Source organism: Lindgomyces ingoldianus, assembly GCF_010093535.1.
Source record: "Lindgomyces ingoldianus strain ATCC 200398 unplaced genomic scaffold BDR25scaffold_37, whole genome shotgun sequence".
NCBI lineage: Eukaryota > Fungi > Ascomycota > Dothideomycetes > Pleosporales > Lindgomycetaceae > Lindgomyces > Lindgomyces ingoldianus.
The window spans coordinates 369,345-385,957 of NW_022985198.1; the positions used below are offsets into that span (position 1 = coordinate 369,345).

Sequence of the window (16,613 nt, forward strand, 5' to 3'; positions counted from 1 at the left end):
ACTAATCTATGCTAGAAGAATTGGAGGAGAATGAATCGAGTAAATGGAGACTAAGAAATGAAGAAAGTGGAAAGAAACAGCTGTTCAATGTGAGGTATCATCCTAGTCCAATTCCTCCAAGATGAATGAACAACCAGAACCAATATCGATCCAAACGAAGCAACCTCAACCCTAACCCGCGCCTCAATTTGAATCTTCAGAATATCTCCAATGCCTCAAAATCCACACACAGATTCCGCTGTGTCACACTCGGCCCCCCATTCCTCCTCTCAAACACGGTGGTCCCGAAGTTCGCCGGCCGACTCGCATACACGCCCACGCGGACCTGCTTGTCCTCAACGCCCCAGAAGAACCACGTTACTTCGCGCAGCTTCTTCCAGCCTGATACGGCGTCCTCGTACCAGACCCACAGGGCGTAGCCGATGCGCTCGATCTTTACGCGCAGGTCGAGGCGGCGCGCGTGATGCGGAGGCAGGGCCGTGAGAGCCCAATCGGCGCCGTCAGAGGTCGCGCACACAGAGGTAGCGTGGCAGGCGTTGTTGCAGAACTCGAGCCCGACCTTGACCCATTTGGAGGCGGGTGCAGGAGGGACAGAGGCAGCGTATGCGGGGGGCGCACCGTGTGTAACCGCCGATTGCTGCTGCCCCGCACCGTTGTTCGCGGTTGCCGTGCTGGGGGGCGCGCCTGCTGGTGGTGCGAGATTGGAAGGCGCGTTCGGATTCGGGGGAGTCGCCGTCGTCGTCGTCGCAGCTGCGTCCGTCGTTCCTGCCCCCGTCGCGCTGCTTGCGGTTGCCGCAATTCTCCCCGGCGGAGCCCCTGCGAATATCACCAGCCCGCCCTGGTCCCATTCCAGCTCCCAGTCCGCCGACACTGTCACTTCGGCCGCGATGAACGGGCTGCGCAACGCGGTGTAGAGGATCGGGGCCGTCGACGTGTCGCGGCTCGGCGGCTTGCGCCAGAGGTCGGTGTTGGGCGGCGCCGCGAGGCTGAAGGACCCCATCCACTCAGGCACTGCATTGTTGGGGATGTTGAGCGCGGTGAACGACGACCTATCGGGCGGCATGGCCTCTTATACCCTTTCTCCAGTCCTCAGCGCGATCGTCTGTGAAGCCCGTATATGTATCAAGCGCTGTCTGTTTGGACCCCCGCTCGGATTGCCGAATCGTGTTGGGTGTCGAGCAGCGCTGTACGACGCACGTCTCCAGGTCATTCGCTTCGTCGCCGTGGTGGTGGTCGGGCAAGGATACCACATGTAAGCTGACACGCGCAGCTGGTGAAAAATTACCACTCCACCAGATCTGCAAGAGGATCGCGGAGGGAGCGTCGGATCTAATTAACACGGTTAGAATCCTGATGCGCCATTATTATGTCTTGCCGTGCGCTGCTCTGGCCGCCCTTTCGCGTTGTTGCTTACCAGTCGAGAAATTGATAAAGCGATGTCCACCACTTAGTCCTCCGGTGTCAACCGATGTCCGAGAGCAACTATGTATATGTCTCAGTCTTGCCGCGTCTTGCAGGATTAGCAAGCGAAAAAAGAACTTGACAGCGACACTCCCTCGCAGATATAAATATTCCTCAGGGCAAAGCCCCTGGCTCCGAGCGCAGCGAGGATGCTCCATCCAAGCTGAACTACTCCCGCCACCGTGCCTGCGGATCTGCTCAATGGTCTGGCATGCGTCGCCATCATGGTACGGAGCAGTGTGGTCCCTGAATTCGTACGGCGGTCATCCTGGAGGGCCTTGAGATGGCAAATGAGTATTTGTCCATGTCGTCGACGTCCTACCGGACGCGCCTAGCAGGGCGAGGGGAGGTGCAGCAAGAAAAAAGATTTGTCGGCGCACCCAGCCGCCTACCGCTACGTGGCAGTCGATTCGGAGCGTCAAAAAAGCCCCTTCATCTGGACTGACGTGCCTTCGTCGACGCTGGAGGTGAGCCTTTCAGGCCTGATGCAGATTTGGTCGTGGTTGATTCGAATGCAGTGCATCGGAGAGGGCGGTTGTGGCCCAAGATGATGAGCTGTCGCCGTGTGACGGCCAGGCCCGCTCCAGATGTTCTGCAGCAGCAGCAAGGGGGTTGTCTGCAACCTGTTCATCATACGCCGATGCCGCAGGCCCCGTCTGGAACGTAATTGGAGGGCATACCCGCTGTCGTCTTCCCATCACTGCGATTACGTGATGACATACAGACGCCCGCCAGCGTATACGACGGCAGACGCGCCCGATAGCTTTCTCGAAAGAACAGCAGACAACAAACGGCGCGTAAAGGGCTGCATTGCATTGTAGCACGCAAGACACTCGTTTGAGAATTACCCCTTTCTCTTGCCGACACTGGCCTGTTTCTGCATCCATCCTTCGCCCCTTCAGCACTCCAGTCCAAGTAGAAGAACAACATGGCGTACGACGCAACTGCAGTCAGCGAGGACAACGGGATCAAAGCATGCTGCCGGTGTTTCGAGCCGGGCCATACTTAGGCCGCCATCACAACAACTTGTTATATATTTCGGACGCATGCACGACGCTGTTGTACGTGTTCAGGCCTTCATCGCCGTGCTTCTCCAGACCATAAACTTGCATCTCAGCGAGACCAGATTTAGATATTCCAGAAAAGCAACCTAAAGAGTATGAGTGTCAGACTATGGGGTCATATGGTCGTCAATGGTTCGCCGTTGTGGAACTCTGAGCAAGCGAGAATTTTGGTCCCGATGATGCTCGGTTTGCCATTATTGGACGTACTCCCAGACACTCCAACCATCGCGCCCTTTCCTCGCAGGCGTACGAGGTCGTGTCATGAGACTCTCATTCGATGAGGAGAATCGTGTCTGTTTCCATTGCTCCGTTGTTGCAGCTATGGCTAGGTGTCGGCCACAGTCCCCATGTGCGCCCTTAGCCCTGTCTGAACGACTCTGCGTCGCCCTAGGGAAGAATGAAACGTCACCCACTGCGTCCGTACGAGGAGCAGAAACCCAATCGAAGAGAACGGCGTGGTCGAGTGAGCAAGAGAACTGCTGTTCTACCCTGGAATTCAGGACCTATGCTGAGTTACTAGATTTGAACATTTCGAAAGATCTTCGGGAGCTCTGCACATAAGTATCCGAAGCCATGGTCGTTGGAGTCGGCTTGCCTGAAAATCGGGCTCCGGTCATTCCAGCTCCTGTCGGATATGCTAAACGTGCCTCATTCTCCATCGAATGCCAGGCGGTTTCGACAGCTCATTGGTATTCACGAGTCCTTGTGAGGCTAGGTCTGATCCCACGTGGCAGGCTCCCCTCCGCGGAAGAAATCAGCGACCCGATAACGATGCGACCCGATGAACCTAGAGGGAGCTGCGGGAGTATGCCGCTACTCGAGGATGCTGGTACCGTTCGCATAAGATGCACGCTGTCCGACCTTCGGACGTAGGTATCCGCATGCTCCCACAAACAGCGATCTCTACCTAGCAAGTATATCTCAGGTCGGAGACAGGATAAGCAGTAAAGGATGCTCTGGCCCAAATTAGCTCTGGAGGAATGTTGTGCGCTCATATTATGCTGAGAAACAGTATGCTGATGGTGCGCTGCACTGATAGTTCGCAGGCTAGTTATCGAGCCTTCAGTTGCGGAGAACTCGCTACTGTGTAATGGTCAAGAGACACAGGGATAATCTCATGCCTGCGGAAAGTGTTGAGATAATATTATGGCGCGCTCTGAGGGCTCGTATACCCATAATTGAAGTGGAAGCTGGACACGATATCTGTCATGTCAACCCTAGCCAAACGAAAGCCCTGTTTTGATCAACACCCAACTCGAACACTCTTCGGTTTCCCACAGATGGAATGTTATTGGGGGACTAGAGTTTTAAGACTAACGATAAAGGAAAAGTCATTCCGTTGTGGACTTGAGAGTCTCGTAAGGTAGAGTGTCGTCGAGAAGGGCTTGTTGAGAGCCAAGTATTTTTCGTGCTCATCCTTCAAGAAAAGGCTAGATGCCTGTGAACTGCAGTGCTTGGTGTTAGTGGCGAATCATTGGAAGACTGTTGAAAGTCTTGTGCGAGAAAATGGCACTTCCATGAAGAAGGGCTCCTCTGTGACTAGCTGATCGGCCCCAACCTTTCATCTATCGAGGCAGCGGGAGCACTGGATTTTTGCAGCTTGCTGACGTCCGTAGCAATTTTCAGATTACGAACGGTCATGAATAGAATGCCGAAACTGTTTCTGAAGCTGAACTGACGTGGATCTCTGCTATGCGAGAAATACCTTCACTAGATGCTAGGATCTGGACTACAAGCTGCCCAACTTTAACTAACCACGTTACGACAAGATACTACTTTCTTATTCAGCCACCTAGGCTAATGGCGTTAATGAATTCACTTCCAAGCGAGCTGCGTTTTCAAAGCGTAGAGTAAGTGCTTGGATTTGAACGAGCGATTGCCTGCTTGCCTGAGGACCAGAGTCACAGCCATGCGTTTAAAGGCCTTTGGAGTGCAGGTAGCCGAGTGTTTTCATTCCAAATAACGTGCATAACTCACGCCTCAATTACAGTACAGCCGCAATCGCAGCCATCCGTCCGACATTCAATCGCCCCGCAAAAGGACAGCAAGTCCTTGAAAGTAGAGGCTTTTGCGACTGCCGAACCGTCGTCCGCATGTATAAGGCGAGGCTATTTATTGAGATGAAATTTTGGAGTATAAGGAACAACGAACCGCGGAAGAACAAGGAGGCTGCCGAATGAGCCGGTCGAACCACAAATTGATGAGATGGATATCAAGCACGTATGTAGTGTGATAAGGTGCAGCCGATCTTCACACAAACGCATTGCTGTGCATTGCCGTTGACTTTGATCAACTGCATGCTATGCAGAGAACATGCAGAGAATGGAGCTGGACGGTTCAATCTGTCCAAGGAATGTCATAAGAGCAATATCGGCCCGATTGCAGGCTGAGTGGGAATTGGCTCTTCCTTCAAATGAGTGGTTTCGATCTTCTTCGCAGATCCTGCGCCGCCCCTTGATGCAGCAGCATTGCATCGATAGCATTGTCTTGGACACAGCTCGCCAATGGCCGCTTCCAATTGGAGGACGATTTTTCTGGTGCAGGTAGCATAAAAGGTTAGCTGAATTATTGGGGCTGGAATCCGGGCGGGACCAGATAAAAGAGAAGCAAGGAAAAAGCCTGTAGCGGGGGACATCGTCAACGGAATATTTACTGCGGTTGCGAACACCTGCCTAATTTGTGAGCAAGAAATCGCTTGTGGGAACTCTGGCCACCCAGGGCGTGTCAAAGAGTATCACATTCCGTTTGAGGCGCAGGATCCAGGAAGGAAGGCATGTATGTCACACAGCATTCGTATTATGCTCGACTTACAGAACCGATTCTTGTGGTTTATGAATGCTATGAACGGTGCATAGGAGGTAGTTGCCGGATCCTAGGAGTCCGTTATTAAGTGATGCACGCGTGGTTTGAAAGAAACTCGGCCGGAGAGCATTTGCCCTGGTTCGAGGATGGCGCTGCGAGGGTCAATTGCCGAAGATCCAGTTTCGACCAAAGAGTTGGCCAGCAAAGGAATGGATCTAGAAAAGTGCCGAAGGGCAGGCGAACCATTGGCTGGTTGTTTGGAAATTCCCCGGAATGAGCTCAATTAATTCCCGAGTAGAATAGATTGAACTGGCTGCATGATCAGGTCTGGCTCGTGGCATCAGCCAGACCTCAAGGCAATAGTCCGCAATCGCAGGCATCCCGATCACCACCCCGCACATGGTTCCGTCATCAGTCCCTGCGGTATACGCTTATCCGGCGTGGTAAGTCATCGGACGTTGCGCAAAGTTTGAGACCCTGTTCTTGCAATAACCCGTTAAACGATGTTTCAGGTCGATATTTTAATTTCTCCAGGTGCTCTTTGAAATGTGGAGCCTTCTTGACCTCGACGGCCGTCACGTACGACTCCCAAGGATGCATTTCCAGAACGAGATAGCCGCCGCTAACAAGCGACGACGAGCACTTGCGAAAGAATCTCACCAAGCCCTCATCTAAGTGCTCCAGATGTAGCCACTTAATGACACTTAAGGCCAGGATCACGTCGTATGGACCAGCAGTAGCCGGGTTTGCTAATACTACCCAATCCGAGGAGATAAATCTCACGCGAGGCCATTTCGAAAGGGCAGGAGATGGGGGGAAACGATAGCCATACTTTAACACAGCAGAGGTTGGGAAGTAGTCCACTATTTGGTCGGCCTCATCGGTGCGGGGGCGAATACATGAAGAGCGGAGTGCCACCAGGTCTTCGGCCTCGCTGACGAGCTTGGGATCGATGTCCACGCCTGTGACGGAAGCCGCGTCGAAGTCGAAGGCTGGGAACTCAATATCAGTAAGGTGGGAATAATAATCGCTTACAGAGTTAGCCGGGGTATCCCATCATACTTACCAAGTTGGCAAGACACGGCTCCAGTATTGCAGCCGACGTCCAGGCAAGACTTGGCTTTGAAAAGTCCTGGGATCAGGCTCTCAAGCAAGGTCAAACGGGGATCTCGGACGGAGGCAGATGGGGAAGAACCTGGAAAATGGCGCGCAGAACCGTGATAGCCTTCAGGCGCGGATCACGGCGTGGTCAGCTGGAGGAATAATTGCCGGATGGATGTGGAGTTCCAGATGAAAAGAAAGTAAAATAAAGTGCGACTCACCATGATAATTGCCCCAATTAGTGGCAGTAGCCATGGTTGGTGAGGTTGATGGTTCACGGCAATGGCGTTGATCGCCGTCGGGAGTTTTTCCACGGGTTAGTCTGTGTGTGGTTGTGTCCAGGTGATTGTCGGGTCGATCTCAGGTAGAGAGGACGCTTGGATGGAGACTGCTCGGACGACTGCTCGCTAGCATTCATGGGTCCATGGCGAGCAGGTCCAGTGCTGGATGTTGGGGCTGGGGGGGGTCGGTGGGTGATGAGACATGAGACATGTTTGCAGGTGAATGGTGGCTCACGTAAGTGGCAGCCCACCCACGCCCAATTCCAAGCTTTTGCTACACTCAATTTTGACGACCACTCCTTCTGCCAGTAGGCAACTATCTTGGTAAAACACGGAACACAGCACCTGCGGGAGACTTGGACGCGTACCTGCGCCGATTAGGCACGCTCAATAAACACTGACCTACCTGAAGCGACAGTTCAATCAATAGTGAGCGGCGCTAGCCGTGTAGATCCCGAATAGTGGTTAAGGTGCTTGTGTAGCGGGACCGGATTGCTTGCAATATGGCTCCTGCTTTCAGGCTGGACACGATGTACGCGGATGGTAGTACAGACATTTCAAAGGCCGATATATGGCTCTTTTTCACATAGTCCGGCTGAAAGCGGAAATCACCACCGGCTACGACGCACCCTCTGAGCGCTCAGCGTTGCAACTTGTTACTCGCCATGGCCGGGGGCAAAGCCATGGTTTATGCCTGCCAATCCCATCTGGTTGAAGAAATGCTGTGGCCAGTGTTCACCGCTCTAGAAAGGTGGGGAAGCGAGGCTTTTCGGCTGCGCGATGTGATAGTTGTGAGGGATGTGATATGTCACCTTTGGTGTTTGTCTCGTCTCCAACTCCACACTCGAGCACGCCGGCCGCATCGAGGCAAGCCGTCAGCCACTGACGAGCCAGGCCGACGAGAGAGTGGGAGATTGCCGCGGCCAAATGGCGTGCCGATTGGATGTCTGGCAGAGGCAGACCGAGCAGACCAGCACCCAGGATTTGCGCTTCGAGTGCCGCGCTCCTACCTAGGCTCATCTCAAGTCGAAAAGGGTGCGTTATGGGTGCATGACGGCCGTTGTCTGCAGGGCCCGCAGACCCGGGACACGGAGGCCGTTGTGAGTGGTGTGGAGGGCCAGGAGGATTTCTGATGCCAGTCTGGGACGCGCACGGACGACGTTGACAAGCCCGTCCAGGGCGTCGATGCATCATCCATGGAGTTGCCGGGGCATGCGTGGATCCGAGAAGCCACACCTGGCCGAAGACAGTCGTCACGGACAGCAGGAGAGACAGCTGTTGCAGAGCAAAAGACCGGGCTCCCAAGCAGGGCGAATGTGACGGTTTTAGCCGCGAGAAGAGCAGCCCACTGATTCGCCCAGACCAGCACTTGACAGATCGCTGATTCCTGGTTCTTAACGCAGCCACGTCCAGTACCCACATCACACCCGTCATCCGCTTTCGAGCAGCGCTCCCCAAACCAGCAAGGTACGTTGGGAGTGAGAGTCGCGGGTTGGCAGGCAGGCAGGCAGGGAGAGAGTGACCGTCTTCCGCCCACTCCTGGCCGCGGCGCCCCCAATGCTACGCTGGACCGTGGCCGTCGCCCACAGTGACAGTACTGAAATGAGCAAGCCCGGAGTTACATACAGTAACATGGCAATCTAGCGATAATTGCTCCAAATTGGCCGGCCCTCGGGACACAGTGTGCGACTGCAGCGTCGAGTGATTCGAAACACCTGCTTTACCCGTCTGGCTTCGCCGCCTGCGAAACCTGGGGAGAGCCGCAGTTTGTCGTTTTATCCGGGCGCGAGCCTATTCGGTGGCCACCCACGAAAATACAGCATCCCGCTCCCCGACGACAGTGGACGCTGGACGGCCGCTAGACTGCATCCACGCCCACGAACAGAGACCAGCGGTCGACCGTTGAGACCAGACCCATCACTTCTCTCTGCCTCACTGCGTGGACACTCCACGCTGTGGACGCCGCCACTGTGCCCGCATATTTAGGCCGGCATCATCCCGACCGGGCTTTTCCTGCGCGCAAACTGCTCATCAAGAGCCAGACAGCTCACATCGCGCGTCCCGGCTCTCGATATCACCACAATCAACTGCCAGCCCACGCCTGGGATTCTGGGGACTACACACGTCCCGCCAAGCACCCGGATCCACGCACCGCACCGCCAATTGCGGCGGCTTCTGCTCCCCTGGCCTAAGCCCCGACTCGGCTGCTCTGCCAACGGTGCTGGTGCTGGTGCTGGTGCTGGTGCTGGTGCTGGTGCTGGTGCCGTGCTCTCGCGGCCTGCCAGGTGCGTCGCAGATGTTTGGCGTGAGGCTTGCCACTTAAAGCTGCCCTGCAGGCCCTCCCCGGACACTGCATCCCCGTCCCATCCCGGAGCCCGTTGTCTGAGTCTGAGGGCTACCGTAACTGAATGAAGCACCCGGTCGGCGATCTGGCTACTGGCGATCCAGATACGTGCAGGCCCTTCTACAAGGGGGCACATCCTCTATAAACCTCTCACGCCGCCACACTCGAGGCAGTGCCCACATTCCTGACGTCCTGTCCAACCTTTGCACCACTCCCTGGCACTCCCAATTTCAAAAAGAGCCTCTGAATTGAACACAAGCCGTGCTCCCAATGCGGCTTCGTGCATTGTGTCCAGTCCCGGACAAATAATAATACACGCATGTCCCAACCACCACCTCCTCCGCCGCCGCTACATCCTCCAAATACAGCCCGCTCTCCCCCAGACATGACAGAAACTCAGAAGTTGCCCGTCTTCTCGCCGCCCGGCTTCCTTCACTATCACCGCCGCCTACCTCAGCCTGTGCATCTCCCGCCGCTCGAGATTCCCCCAGATACTGTACCACCACGCCCGGAATACGCTTTCCGCTCGCCCATCAACCAATTACCCTCAATCCAGCCAGGCCCTCCACTACGCCACCAGCACCAGCAACCCTCACATCTCCCAAGGCCAGCAGCGCCCGTCGACAAGTTATTGCACGCAAATCCGTACACGCCGCCCAGGTCGGACCCTCCCTACTCTCCCCAACAATATGGACCGTCAATTTCACCCCGCTCAGAGTTTGACAGTAGGGGGCCGAGGAGGCTCGCCGAGCAACGCTACCCCTACGAAGAATCTCGACCGGGACCTCCGCATCATGACCAGCCATTCGCGTCCCTTGCTTCGCCAGTAGAACCGTCGCAGCAGAAGGCGTATGCCCCGCTTCCATCACCTAGCTACACGCCGAGTTATGCGTCCAGCAGCACTCCATTCCGGGGATCTGTGGGCTCACAGTCACACCCACACTCACATCGGGGATCCGTAACTGCTTCCTTGGGGCCACTAGCGTATCCTGAACCTCCGACTTCCGGGCCTCCTCCCCGGCAAGAAGTCCGCGCAATCCCGTTACCTGGGACCATACCACAGCCTGTGTTGAACGAGAAACTGTAAGCATGTTCTGAATCCTAATATGGTAGTGGAAACCCAAACTGATCGAGGCAGGAACCTCAATTATGAACTACGGGTTCGGCAGCAACCCATTGCAGCTCGAGCGTGCGGCTTTGGTGAACGAGACCGACGAGTTATCGACCCACCACCAATCATCCAGCTGCTAGTTACAGACCCCAAAACGGGCGTTGCAGAGCAGGAAGAGCTGCGGTACTCGTTGAATGTTGTGCATTGTACGCTTTGGAATGCAGATGGGACGAATGAAGAGACGGCACTCATCCAGCCTGATCGACGAACGACACGGCGACTAATGGGCCAGCTAGTTGCATCTCCCTCGGTAGCCAAGGATGAGCACGACGTTGAAGGCTGCTTCTTCTGCTTCCCCGATCTTTCTTGCCGCACGCATGGCAAGTATCGCCTCCGATTCATTCTGATGCGCATCGATCCCATGAACTTGCATGTCGGAGGATACTCGCCGATACTTACAGAAGTGCTCAGTGACGTATTCACTGTCTACACAGCCAAGGACTTCCCTGGCATGCGCCCCAGCAGCGCTCTGACTCGGGCTTTGAAGCTACAGGGATGCAATATCCAAGTGAAGAAAGGCAACGAGAAGGCTCTGGCTCGCAAACGACTTACCGCTAGCCAAGAGCACGAAAATGACGACGACGAGGATTTAGGCAAACGACGGCGCAAGGAGTAATTCCACATGTCTGGCTTTTCGGCCTCATGATGTTTCGGTGCAGATTTTATTAGGCATGTATCTGATTTAGAGCACCTGGGTGGCGACTTTGATATTCTGGATATCTGAAAACATTGTTTGTCGGATATCACTGGCATACTTTTACGACCATACGAACGACTTTTTCTCATTTGTCTTTTGATTGGGGGAGAGGGGGAGGCGTCTGTTGAGCTTGTGTACACGATATGGATATTTCGGGCGGGGTCAGGAGGTCAGGAGGCGGCCACGGTGTAATGCATTTTGGAACGTTAACCGAGCATCAGACGCACGATACCAATTGATAGCCTTGGGCATTTTGGACAAATTGAACGTGGCGGTGATGGAGTGAGGTTGAAATTGAGATGAGAGCAGGATGATGGTCGCAAGCCCTCGTATTTTAGTGCGTGAGAGTCAGGGCTAGTCACTTCTCGGCAAACTCAGCTGCCCCACCTGACTGGCTAGGGCACGCTACAAATTTCTTTGATGGCGGCCGAGCGAACCTCTTCTCTTCCCTCCCCTTCCCCAAACCGCACACCGGCACAGAAAAGTCGATATGAAGTACGTGCTTGTGTCTGGCGGCGTCATCAGCGGCGTGGGGAAGGTAAGCGTGAAGATGATGAATTTGTATTGGTTAACGTGCTAACCGATGGCGCGAAGGGCATCATAGGTACAGACTCGACTGCGCGCGTTTGTTAAGTATGCAAACTAATCCCACGCGTCCTAAGCCTCCTCGACGGGCCTCCTGCTCAAGACGATTGGCCTCAAGATAAGTGCAGCCGCATGACGCGCTCTGCGTGTTTCCTGACTAACAGACTCGCACGTCTCGTCCATCAAGGTGGACCCGTACCTCAATGTCGACGCGGGGACTATGAATCCGAAGGAGTGTGTGATCATGGAGTCCCAGACGAGCTCACCGCGTTGACTGAGACATTGCAGGCACGGTGAAGTGTTTGTCCTCTCCGACGGCGGCGAAGTCGATCTCGATCTCGGCAACTACGAGCGCTACCTCAACATCACCCTCACGCGCGAGAACAACATCACGACTGGCAAGATCTACGAGCATGTTATCCAGCGCGAGCGACGGGGTGACTACTTGGGTAAAACTGTGCAGGTTGTCCCGCATATTACCGACGCGATCCAGGATTGGATTGAGAAGGTCGCGCGTATCCCAGTTGACGATACGAATGAGGAGCCGGATGTGTGCATTATCGAACTTGGAGGCACGGTTGGCGATATTGAGAGCATGCCGTTTGTCGAGGCTATGACGAGCTTAAGGCGGAGGGCGGGAAAGAATAACTTCCTCCAGATCCATGTATCGTATGTGCCCGTCATCAATGGGGAGCAGAAGACAAAGCCGACCCAGCAGGCTATTAAGGCTGTGCGGAGTGCTGGCCTGATTCCGGATCTGGTACGTTGTCTATTTTTCACATCCGAACTTGTATTTTGATCTTCTCCAGATTGCCTGCCGCTGCGAACGCGCCCTCGAGCCCTCGGCCGTGGACAAAATCGCCCACTTCTGCCAAGTCGACGTCGAGCAAGTCGTTGTAGTCCGAGACATGCCATCCATATACCAAGTCCCCATACTCCTCGAACAGCAGGGTCTTATCGAGCTCCTCCGCCCCATCCTCAATCTCTCCTCCCTCACCCTCCCACCAAACCTCGTGGCTAAAGGCCGCCACACCTGGGCACAATGGAAAACCCTCACCTCAACTGAAAACCGCTTCTTCGACACCGTCACCATCGTCCTCGTCGGCAAATACATCGAACTCCATGACTCCTACCTGTCCGTCATAAAATCCCTGGAGCACTCCGCCATGCGCTGTCGTCGCAAGCTCGACCTTCAATGGGTTGATTCTGAGCACCTGGAATCCAGAACCGGCAACTCCGATCCCGCTAAATTTCACAAAGCCTGGCACTCGCTGTGCACGGCGTCGGGTATCCTGGTACCGGGTGGTTTCGGCCAACGCGGCACAGAAGGCATGATCGCGGCTGCGAAATGGGCCCGCGAGAACAAGACGCCGTATCTTGGGATTTGTCTGGGTATGCAGATTGCAGTTATCGAAGCTGCGAGGAACTGTTGCGGTCTGGATTCCGCTACGTCGGAGGAGTTTGATGCGGATGCAAAGGACAAGGTTATCATGTTCATGCCGGAGGTCGACAAGAAAACAATGGGCGCAACTATGCGGCTAGGCTTGCGTCCCACGCTCTTCCAACCCGGATCCGAATGGTCACGCCTCCGCGCTCTCTACGCAGGCAATACGGAAATCCTGGAGCGCCACCGGCACCGGTATGAAGTCAATCCGGCATATATCGAAACGTTGGAGAGAGGGGGTTTGAGCTTTGTGGGCAAGGATACGCAAGGTGAGAGGATGGAGGTGGTGGAGATTCGGGAGCATCCGTGGTTTGTGGGCGTGCAGTTTCACCCTGAATATTTAAGTAGAGTGTTGGATCCTAGTAAGCCGTATTTGGGGTTTGTGGCGGCGAGTGCGGGTGTGCTTGGAGAGGTTACGAGGGAGGCGGGGAATGGGAATGGGATTGGAGGAAGCATGGAGGGATTGGTGAATGGAGTTAAGGGATTGGGTGTTAGTGAGGAGGGGCCGCTGTTTTAGGGATATGTGAAACATTGGTGGGTGGCTGTTGTGGACTGATTGTTTCACTACTCAGGACAGGGTATGCGGGAGTTTGGGCGGCCATATATTATTAGAGAAGAATCTGTCTTTCGTTTGACGGGATTCCGGACAAGTAGACATATCAAGCGCACTTACTACCCCAGCTAGATATTTATAGTTAGAGTCATCTGTAACAATACACGATAGCAGCAATCGAACTCTCTCTAGTACAACAACACAAGCTCCAAGTGTAAGTTTAGCTCTGGGGGTGTAGAGCGTGCGGTGACGCAGCAACTCATCTAAATAGAAATCCTAGTGAAGTGAGTTGGCAACTAGGAGAGAGTCATCCCAGTAGAATTTACGTGATGGGTTTATTGTGTGTATTTAGCAGGTAGGTGGGGGGGTGGAGTGGAAAGGAAAGCAAGGAGATTAGTGGACACATGTGTGAGGAGGTGGGGGCTTGCTATGAGACGAGATGCGATGGATCAATCATCGAGATGTCGCATAATATCAAGAGGGGTGTAAAGTGTTCAAGGATGACAAGTACACGAATGAATATATTTCGTACATTTGGTGGATGGTGGGAATGAAAAATATTGAAGTGCGAGAAGGAGGATAACGGAGGAGTGGGTATGCGTAGTTGTATTATTACTCCTGTTGCTATATGCATACAGAGAGATGTTGTAATGTAGGTATGTACGTGTATATCTATCCACCATTCCTCTGCTCCAGAGTGCCATGCTAACCGTCGAAAATATAAACAGTGGAAGGGAGAGATGTAAAGATACTAACCCTTCTATTCCCTCCCTTCCCCCTCCGGATTCTTCAGCCACTCATCACAGCCCCCAATCGCCAAAGCGTCCATTCTTGATATCCCAAGACTTCTCTTTCCACCTTCCCAGACATCATCCTCCCACACCCACATCCCATCTATCGTCTCATCTCCCAAACCAGATACGGCCCAATGACCACACACGCCTTCCAAATAACCAGCAGACTCTCCACAAACACTACATACGGAATCCGCCATACCGGTCCCTCCACCATCCGTCTCCAAACCGCGTAAAATGCGACCGCAAAGAAATGATAAATCAACACACTCGGCGTCTTAATCAAGCCGGCCAACAACCCACACGGCTCACTCAAACACGCACCTCCCCGCTGGAAATACCGAAAACATCCGTTTTGTAAAGTGGAAAGTGATGCATCGTTTGCCGCGAAAAGGGAGTACAAGGCCATGGCTAAGATGTTGATGACGGAGGAGGAGGCTTTGCGGGACCAGTGGAAGCGTGACATTTGTCGGACAACGAGGTCTGTTTTCTCCAAATCGGGGATGTGGTCGGGAGAGAGCAAGGTTGCGAGTAAATCGACATCGTTGAATGCGACTGTCATACCGCCTCCTGTGAGCGGATGCCGCATGTTCATGGCATCGCCCAGGACGATCAAACCCGGCGTTTTCTGGGTTGCAGGCGGGAGGAAGGAGTTCGGCATACTCCGCAACTTCCCCTCTTCCAGCGCCTTTTTGAACGAGGGTTGCACAGAGGGGGGAAGAGCGGGTAGGGTTACATTCAGCATGTGGCCTTTCACGCCGCCGTTCTTGGTGCTAGCTGTGGGTAAGTTTTCGGGTATGTCGATGAGGATGCGGGTTTCATGGGTGCCGATTTGGTAGATTAGGATCGGAGGGCCGTCATATAGAATCACGTGGCCGTGATTTGGACAAGGGAGGTCCGCATCAATGAGTTCCAGGGCGAAGAATTTCGAGCGAACCTCGGGCGTGTATGGAAGGTAGGACTTGCGGAATTTGGAAGCGTAGCCGTCGGAGATGAGGGTTAGGCTGCCGAAATAACAGTCTTTTTGCCCGGAGGTCAAGCATTCGACGCCCAGGATCTGGTTTGTCCATCCGTTTCTGACAACGTCAACGACAGTGGATTCGATGACGGTGACGTTTGGTGCAGCTTTAGCGCGCGCTCGTAGTTTCTGAATGAAGCGTCCATGGTGGAAGGAGCGACCTTCGGGGCGCTTGGATGAGGGTGAGGTTTGAGGGTAGGGGATGTGGACGGGTTCGCGGAAGTACGAGACTTGGTAGCCGTAGCAGGGGACGGCGTCGATGCCCTCAAGGCAGTCTAAACTTATGATTAGCAATCGTGTCCCTCATCTACAGCCGCAACCACAACCACAACCAGAGCCACAGCCACAACCAGAAATCCGCCAAGACCAAGGAAAATAGAGGCAATCCATACCGTCAAGCCCCAACCTCTCCAACGCGTGCACACCCCCCGGCTGCAGCAACTCCCCAACAATGCGATCCGGCTCCTTGAGGCTCCTCTCCAGCAAAATCACACTGCGTCCCTGTTTCCCAAACGCGACTGCGGCTGCACATCCCACGACTCCAGCGCCCACAATTACAATGTCTGCCTCGTGGTGCACGCGGCGGCGCACTTCGCGGTCGTCGTGCGTCGGTATGGGATCAATTTTGACTCTGGCGCGGGATTTGGCGTGCGTCATGCTGGTGGAGGCAGAGGTAGAGGTGGAGGAGGCGGCGGCGGCGGAGGCGGCAGTGGTAGGGGAGAGGGTCGTGGTTGTTGTGGTGGAAGACATGGTGCCAGATTCCTTGTTCAGGGAGGCGAGATTCTAGAAGGTGAACAGGACCACAACTAATCTAGTGTAACCAATCTCTCTACAGAATAGGCAATGACATACACCCACAATCACAATCACGTGAGAGTGTAGGACAGATCTCAGGACCAAGGACCGTGCAATTGCTCCTCGAGTGGTGGTGATAAGCAGAGGGTGCTGTGTTGTTAAAAGAAAGCCGTTGGAGTTGAAGGCGGTCAAGTTCGTAGCGCCGAGACTTGCAGGGACCCAACGCCAGGGATCAGCCAACACCGCCCTTCTGGTGCCATGGACACGTGAAGATCGGAACAGCCAACCATAATTCGCGCTGATCGGACGACCATTTCCACTCCATTGATCAATCACAGCAAGTTCTTCCGATACGAACGAATTATCTCAATTCTTCTTTTGGCTTGTGAATATGCAGTGGGTATAATCGGATCCTGTAATTGAAAGCTGCTAGGTGGTTTGCAGTGTTGAGTGTTTTGCACCTAGCGGTATATGGTGTAATAGAAATTAAGGAATATGCAGTA

The 16,613-nt window shown here is 54.2% G+C and overlaps 7 protein-coding genes across 7 annotated transcripts; 3 read left to right on the top strand and 4 right to left on the bottom strand.

Annotated features, from left to right (window-relative positions):
• On the bottom strand, window positions 1–1,409 carry BDR25DRAFT_82597 (uncharacterized protein). The gene has a single exon (XM_033699110.1). The coding sequence runs from the start codon at window positions 1,061–1,063 to the stop codon at window positions 197–199; it is 867 nt and encodes a 288-aa protein (XP_033542574.1). The 5' UTR covers window positions 1,064–1,409; the 3' UTR covers window positions 1–196.
• Window positions 1,209–1,840, top strand: BDR25DRAFT_82586 (uncharacterized protein). Its single transcript, XM_033699109.1, has one exon. The coding sequence runs from the start codon at window positions 1,354–1,356 to the stop codon at window positions 1,741–1,743; it is 390 nt and encodes a 129-aa protein (XP_033542575.1). The 5' UTR covers window positions 1,209–1,353; the 3' UTR covers window positions 1,744–1,840.
• A 3,898-nt stretch (window positions 1,841–5,738) lies between these two features.
• On the bottom strand, window positions 5,739–6,683 carry BDR25DRAFT_328437 (S-adenosyl-L-methionine-dependent methyltransferase; the record flags this gene model as incomplete). The annotated part of the gene is made up of 3 exons (XM_033692389.1): window positions 5,739–6,319; window positions 6,394–6,552; window positions 6,650–6,683. The coding sequence occupies 3 exons, from the start codon at window positions 6,681–6,683 to the stop codon at window positions 5,739–5,741; spliced, it is 774 nt and encodes a 257-aa protein (XP_033542576.1).
• Window positions 6,684–8,517: 1,834 nt separating this feature from the next.
• BDR25DRAFT_82628 (uncharacterized protein) lies at window positions 8,518–9,281 on the bottom strand. The gene has a single exon (XM_033699111.1). The coding sequence runs from the start codon at window positions 9,187–9,189 to the stop codon at window positions 8,692–8,694; it is 498 nt and encodes a 165-aa protein (XP_033542577.1). The 5' UTR covers window positions 9,190–9,281; the 3' UTR covers window positions 8,518–8,691.
• BDR25DRAFT_82629 (uncharacterized protein) lies at window positions 9,282–10,962 on the top strand. The gene is made up of 2 exons (XM_033699112.1): window positions 9,282–10,136; window positions 10,192–10,962. Exons 1-2 carry the CDS (start codon window positions 9,373–9,375, stop codon window positions 10,838–10,840), a joined length of 1,413 nt encoding a protein of 470 aa, XP_033542578.1. The 5' UTR covers window positions 9,282–9,372; the 3' UTR covers window positions 10,841–10,962.
• A 419-nt stretch (window positions 10,963–11,381) lies between these two features.
• BDR25DRAFT_306514 (CTP synthase) lies at window positions 11,382–13,628 on the top strand. The gene is made up of 6 exons (XM_033690639.1): window positions 11,382–11,459; window positions 11,516–11,525; window positions 11,584–11,624; window positions 11,679–11,740; window positions 11,795–12,266; window positions 12,316–13,628. The coding sequence occupies exons 1-6, from the start codon at window positions 11,412–11,414 to the stop codon at window positions 13,465–13,467; spliced, it is 1,785 nt and encodes a 594-aa protein (XP_033542579.1). The 5' UTR covers window positions 11,382–11,411; the 3' UTR covers window positions 13,468–13,628.
• Window positions 13,629–14,397: 769 nt separating this feature from the next.
• Window positions 14,398–15,972, bottom strand: BDR25DRAFT_238923 (squalene monooxygenase; the record flags this gene model as incomplete). Its single annotated transcript, XM_033685652.1, has 2 exons — window positions 14,398–15,590; window positions 15,708–15,972. The coding sequence occupies 2 exons, from the start codon at window positions 15,970–15,972 to the stop codon at window positions 14,398–14,400; spliced, it is 1,458 nt and encodes a 485-aa protein (XP_033542580.1).
• Between the last annotated feature and the right edge of the window lie 641 nt (window positions 15,973–16,613).

Bases quoted from the DNA above. Each gene is read 5' to 3' on its own strand.
- BDR25DRAFT_82597 (XM_033699110.1), bottom strand. From the start codon at position 1,063: ATGCCGCCCGATAGGTCGTCGTTCACCGCGCTCAACATCCCCAACAAT.
- BDR25DRAFT_82628 (XM_033699111.1), bottom strand. From the start codon at position 9,189: ATGTGCCCCCTTGTAGAAGGGCCTGCACGTATCTGGATCGCCAGTAGC.
- BDR25DRAFT_82629 (XM_033699112.1), top strand. From the start codon at position 9,373: ATGTCCCAACCACCACCTCCTCCGCCGCCGCTACATCCTCCAAATACA. The intron at 10,137-10,191 runs GTAAGCATGTTC...TGATCGAGGCAG, and splicing joins CCTGTGTTGAACGAGAAACT to GAACCTCAATTATGAACTAC.
- BDR25DRAFT_82586 (XM_033699109.1), top strand. From the start codon at position 1,354: ATGCGCCATTATTATGTCTTGCCGTGCGCTGCTCTGGCCGCCCTTTCG.
- BDR25DRAFT_306514 (XM_033690639.1), top strand. From the start codon at position 11,412: ATGAAGTACGTGCTTGTGTCTGGCGGCGTCATCAGCGGCGTGGGGAAG. The intron at 11,741-11,794 runs GTGTGTGATCAT...GAGACATTGCAG, and splicing joins GGGACTATGAATCCGAAGGA to GCACGGTGAAGTGTTTGTCC. The intron at 12,267-12,315 runs GTACGTTGTCTA...GATCTTCTCCAG, and splicing joins CTGGCCTGATTCCGGATCTG to ATTGCCTGCCGCTGCGAACG.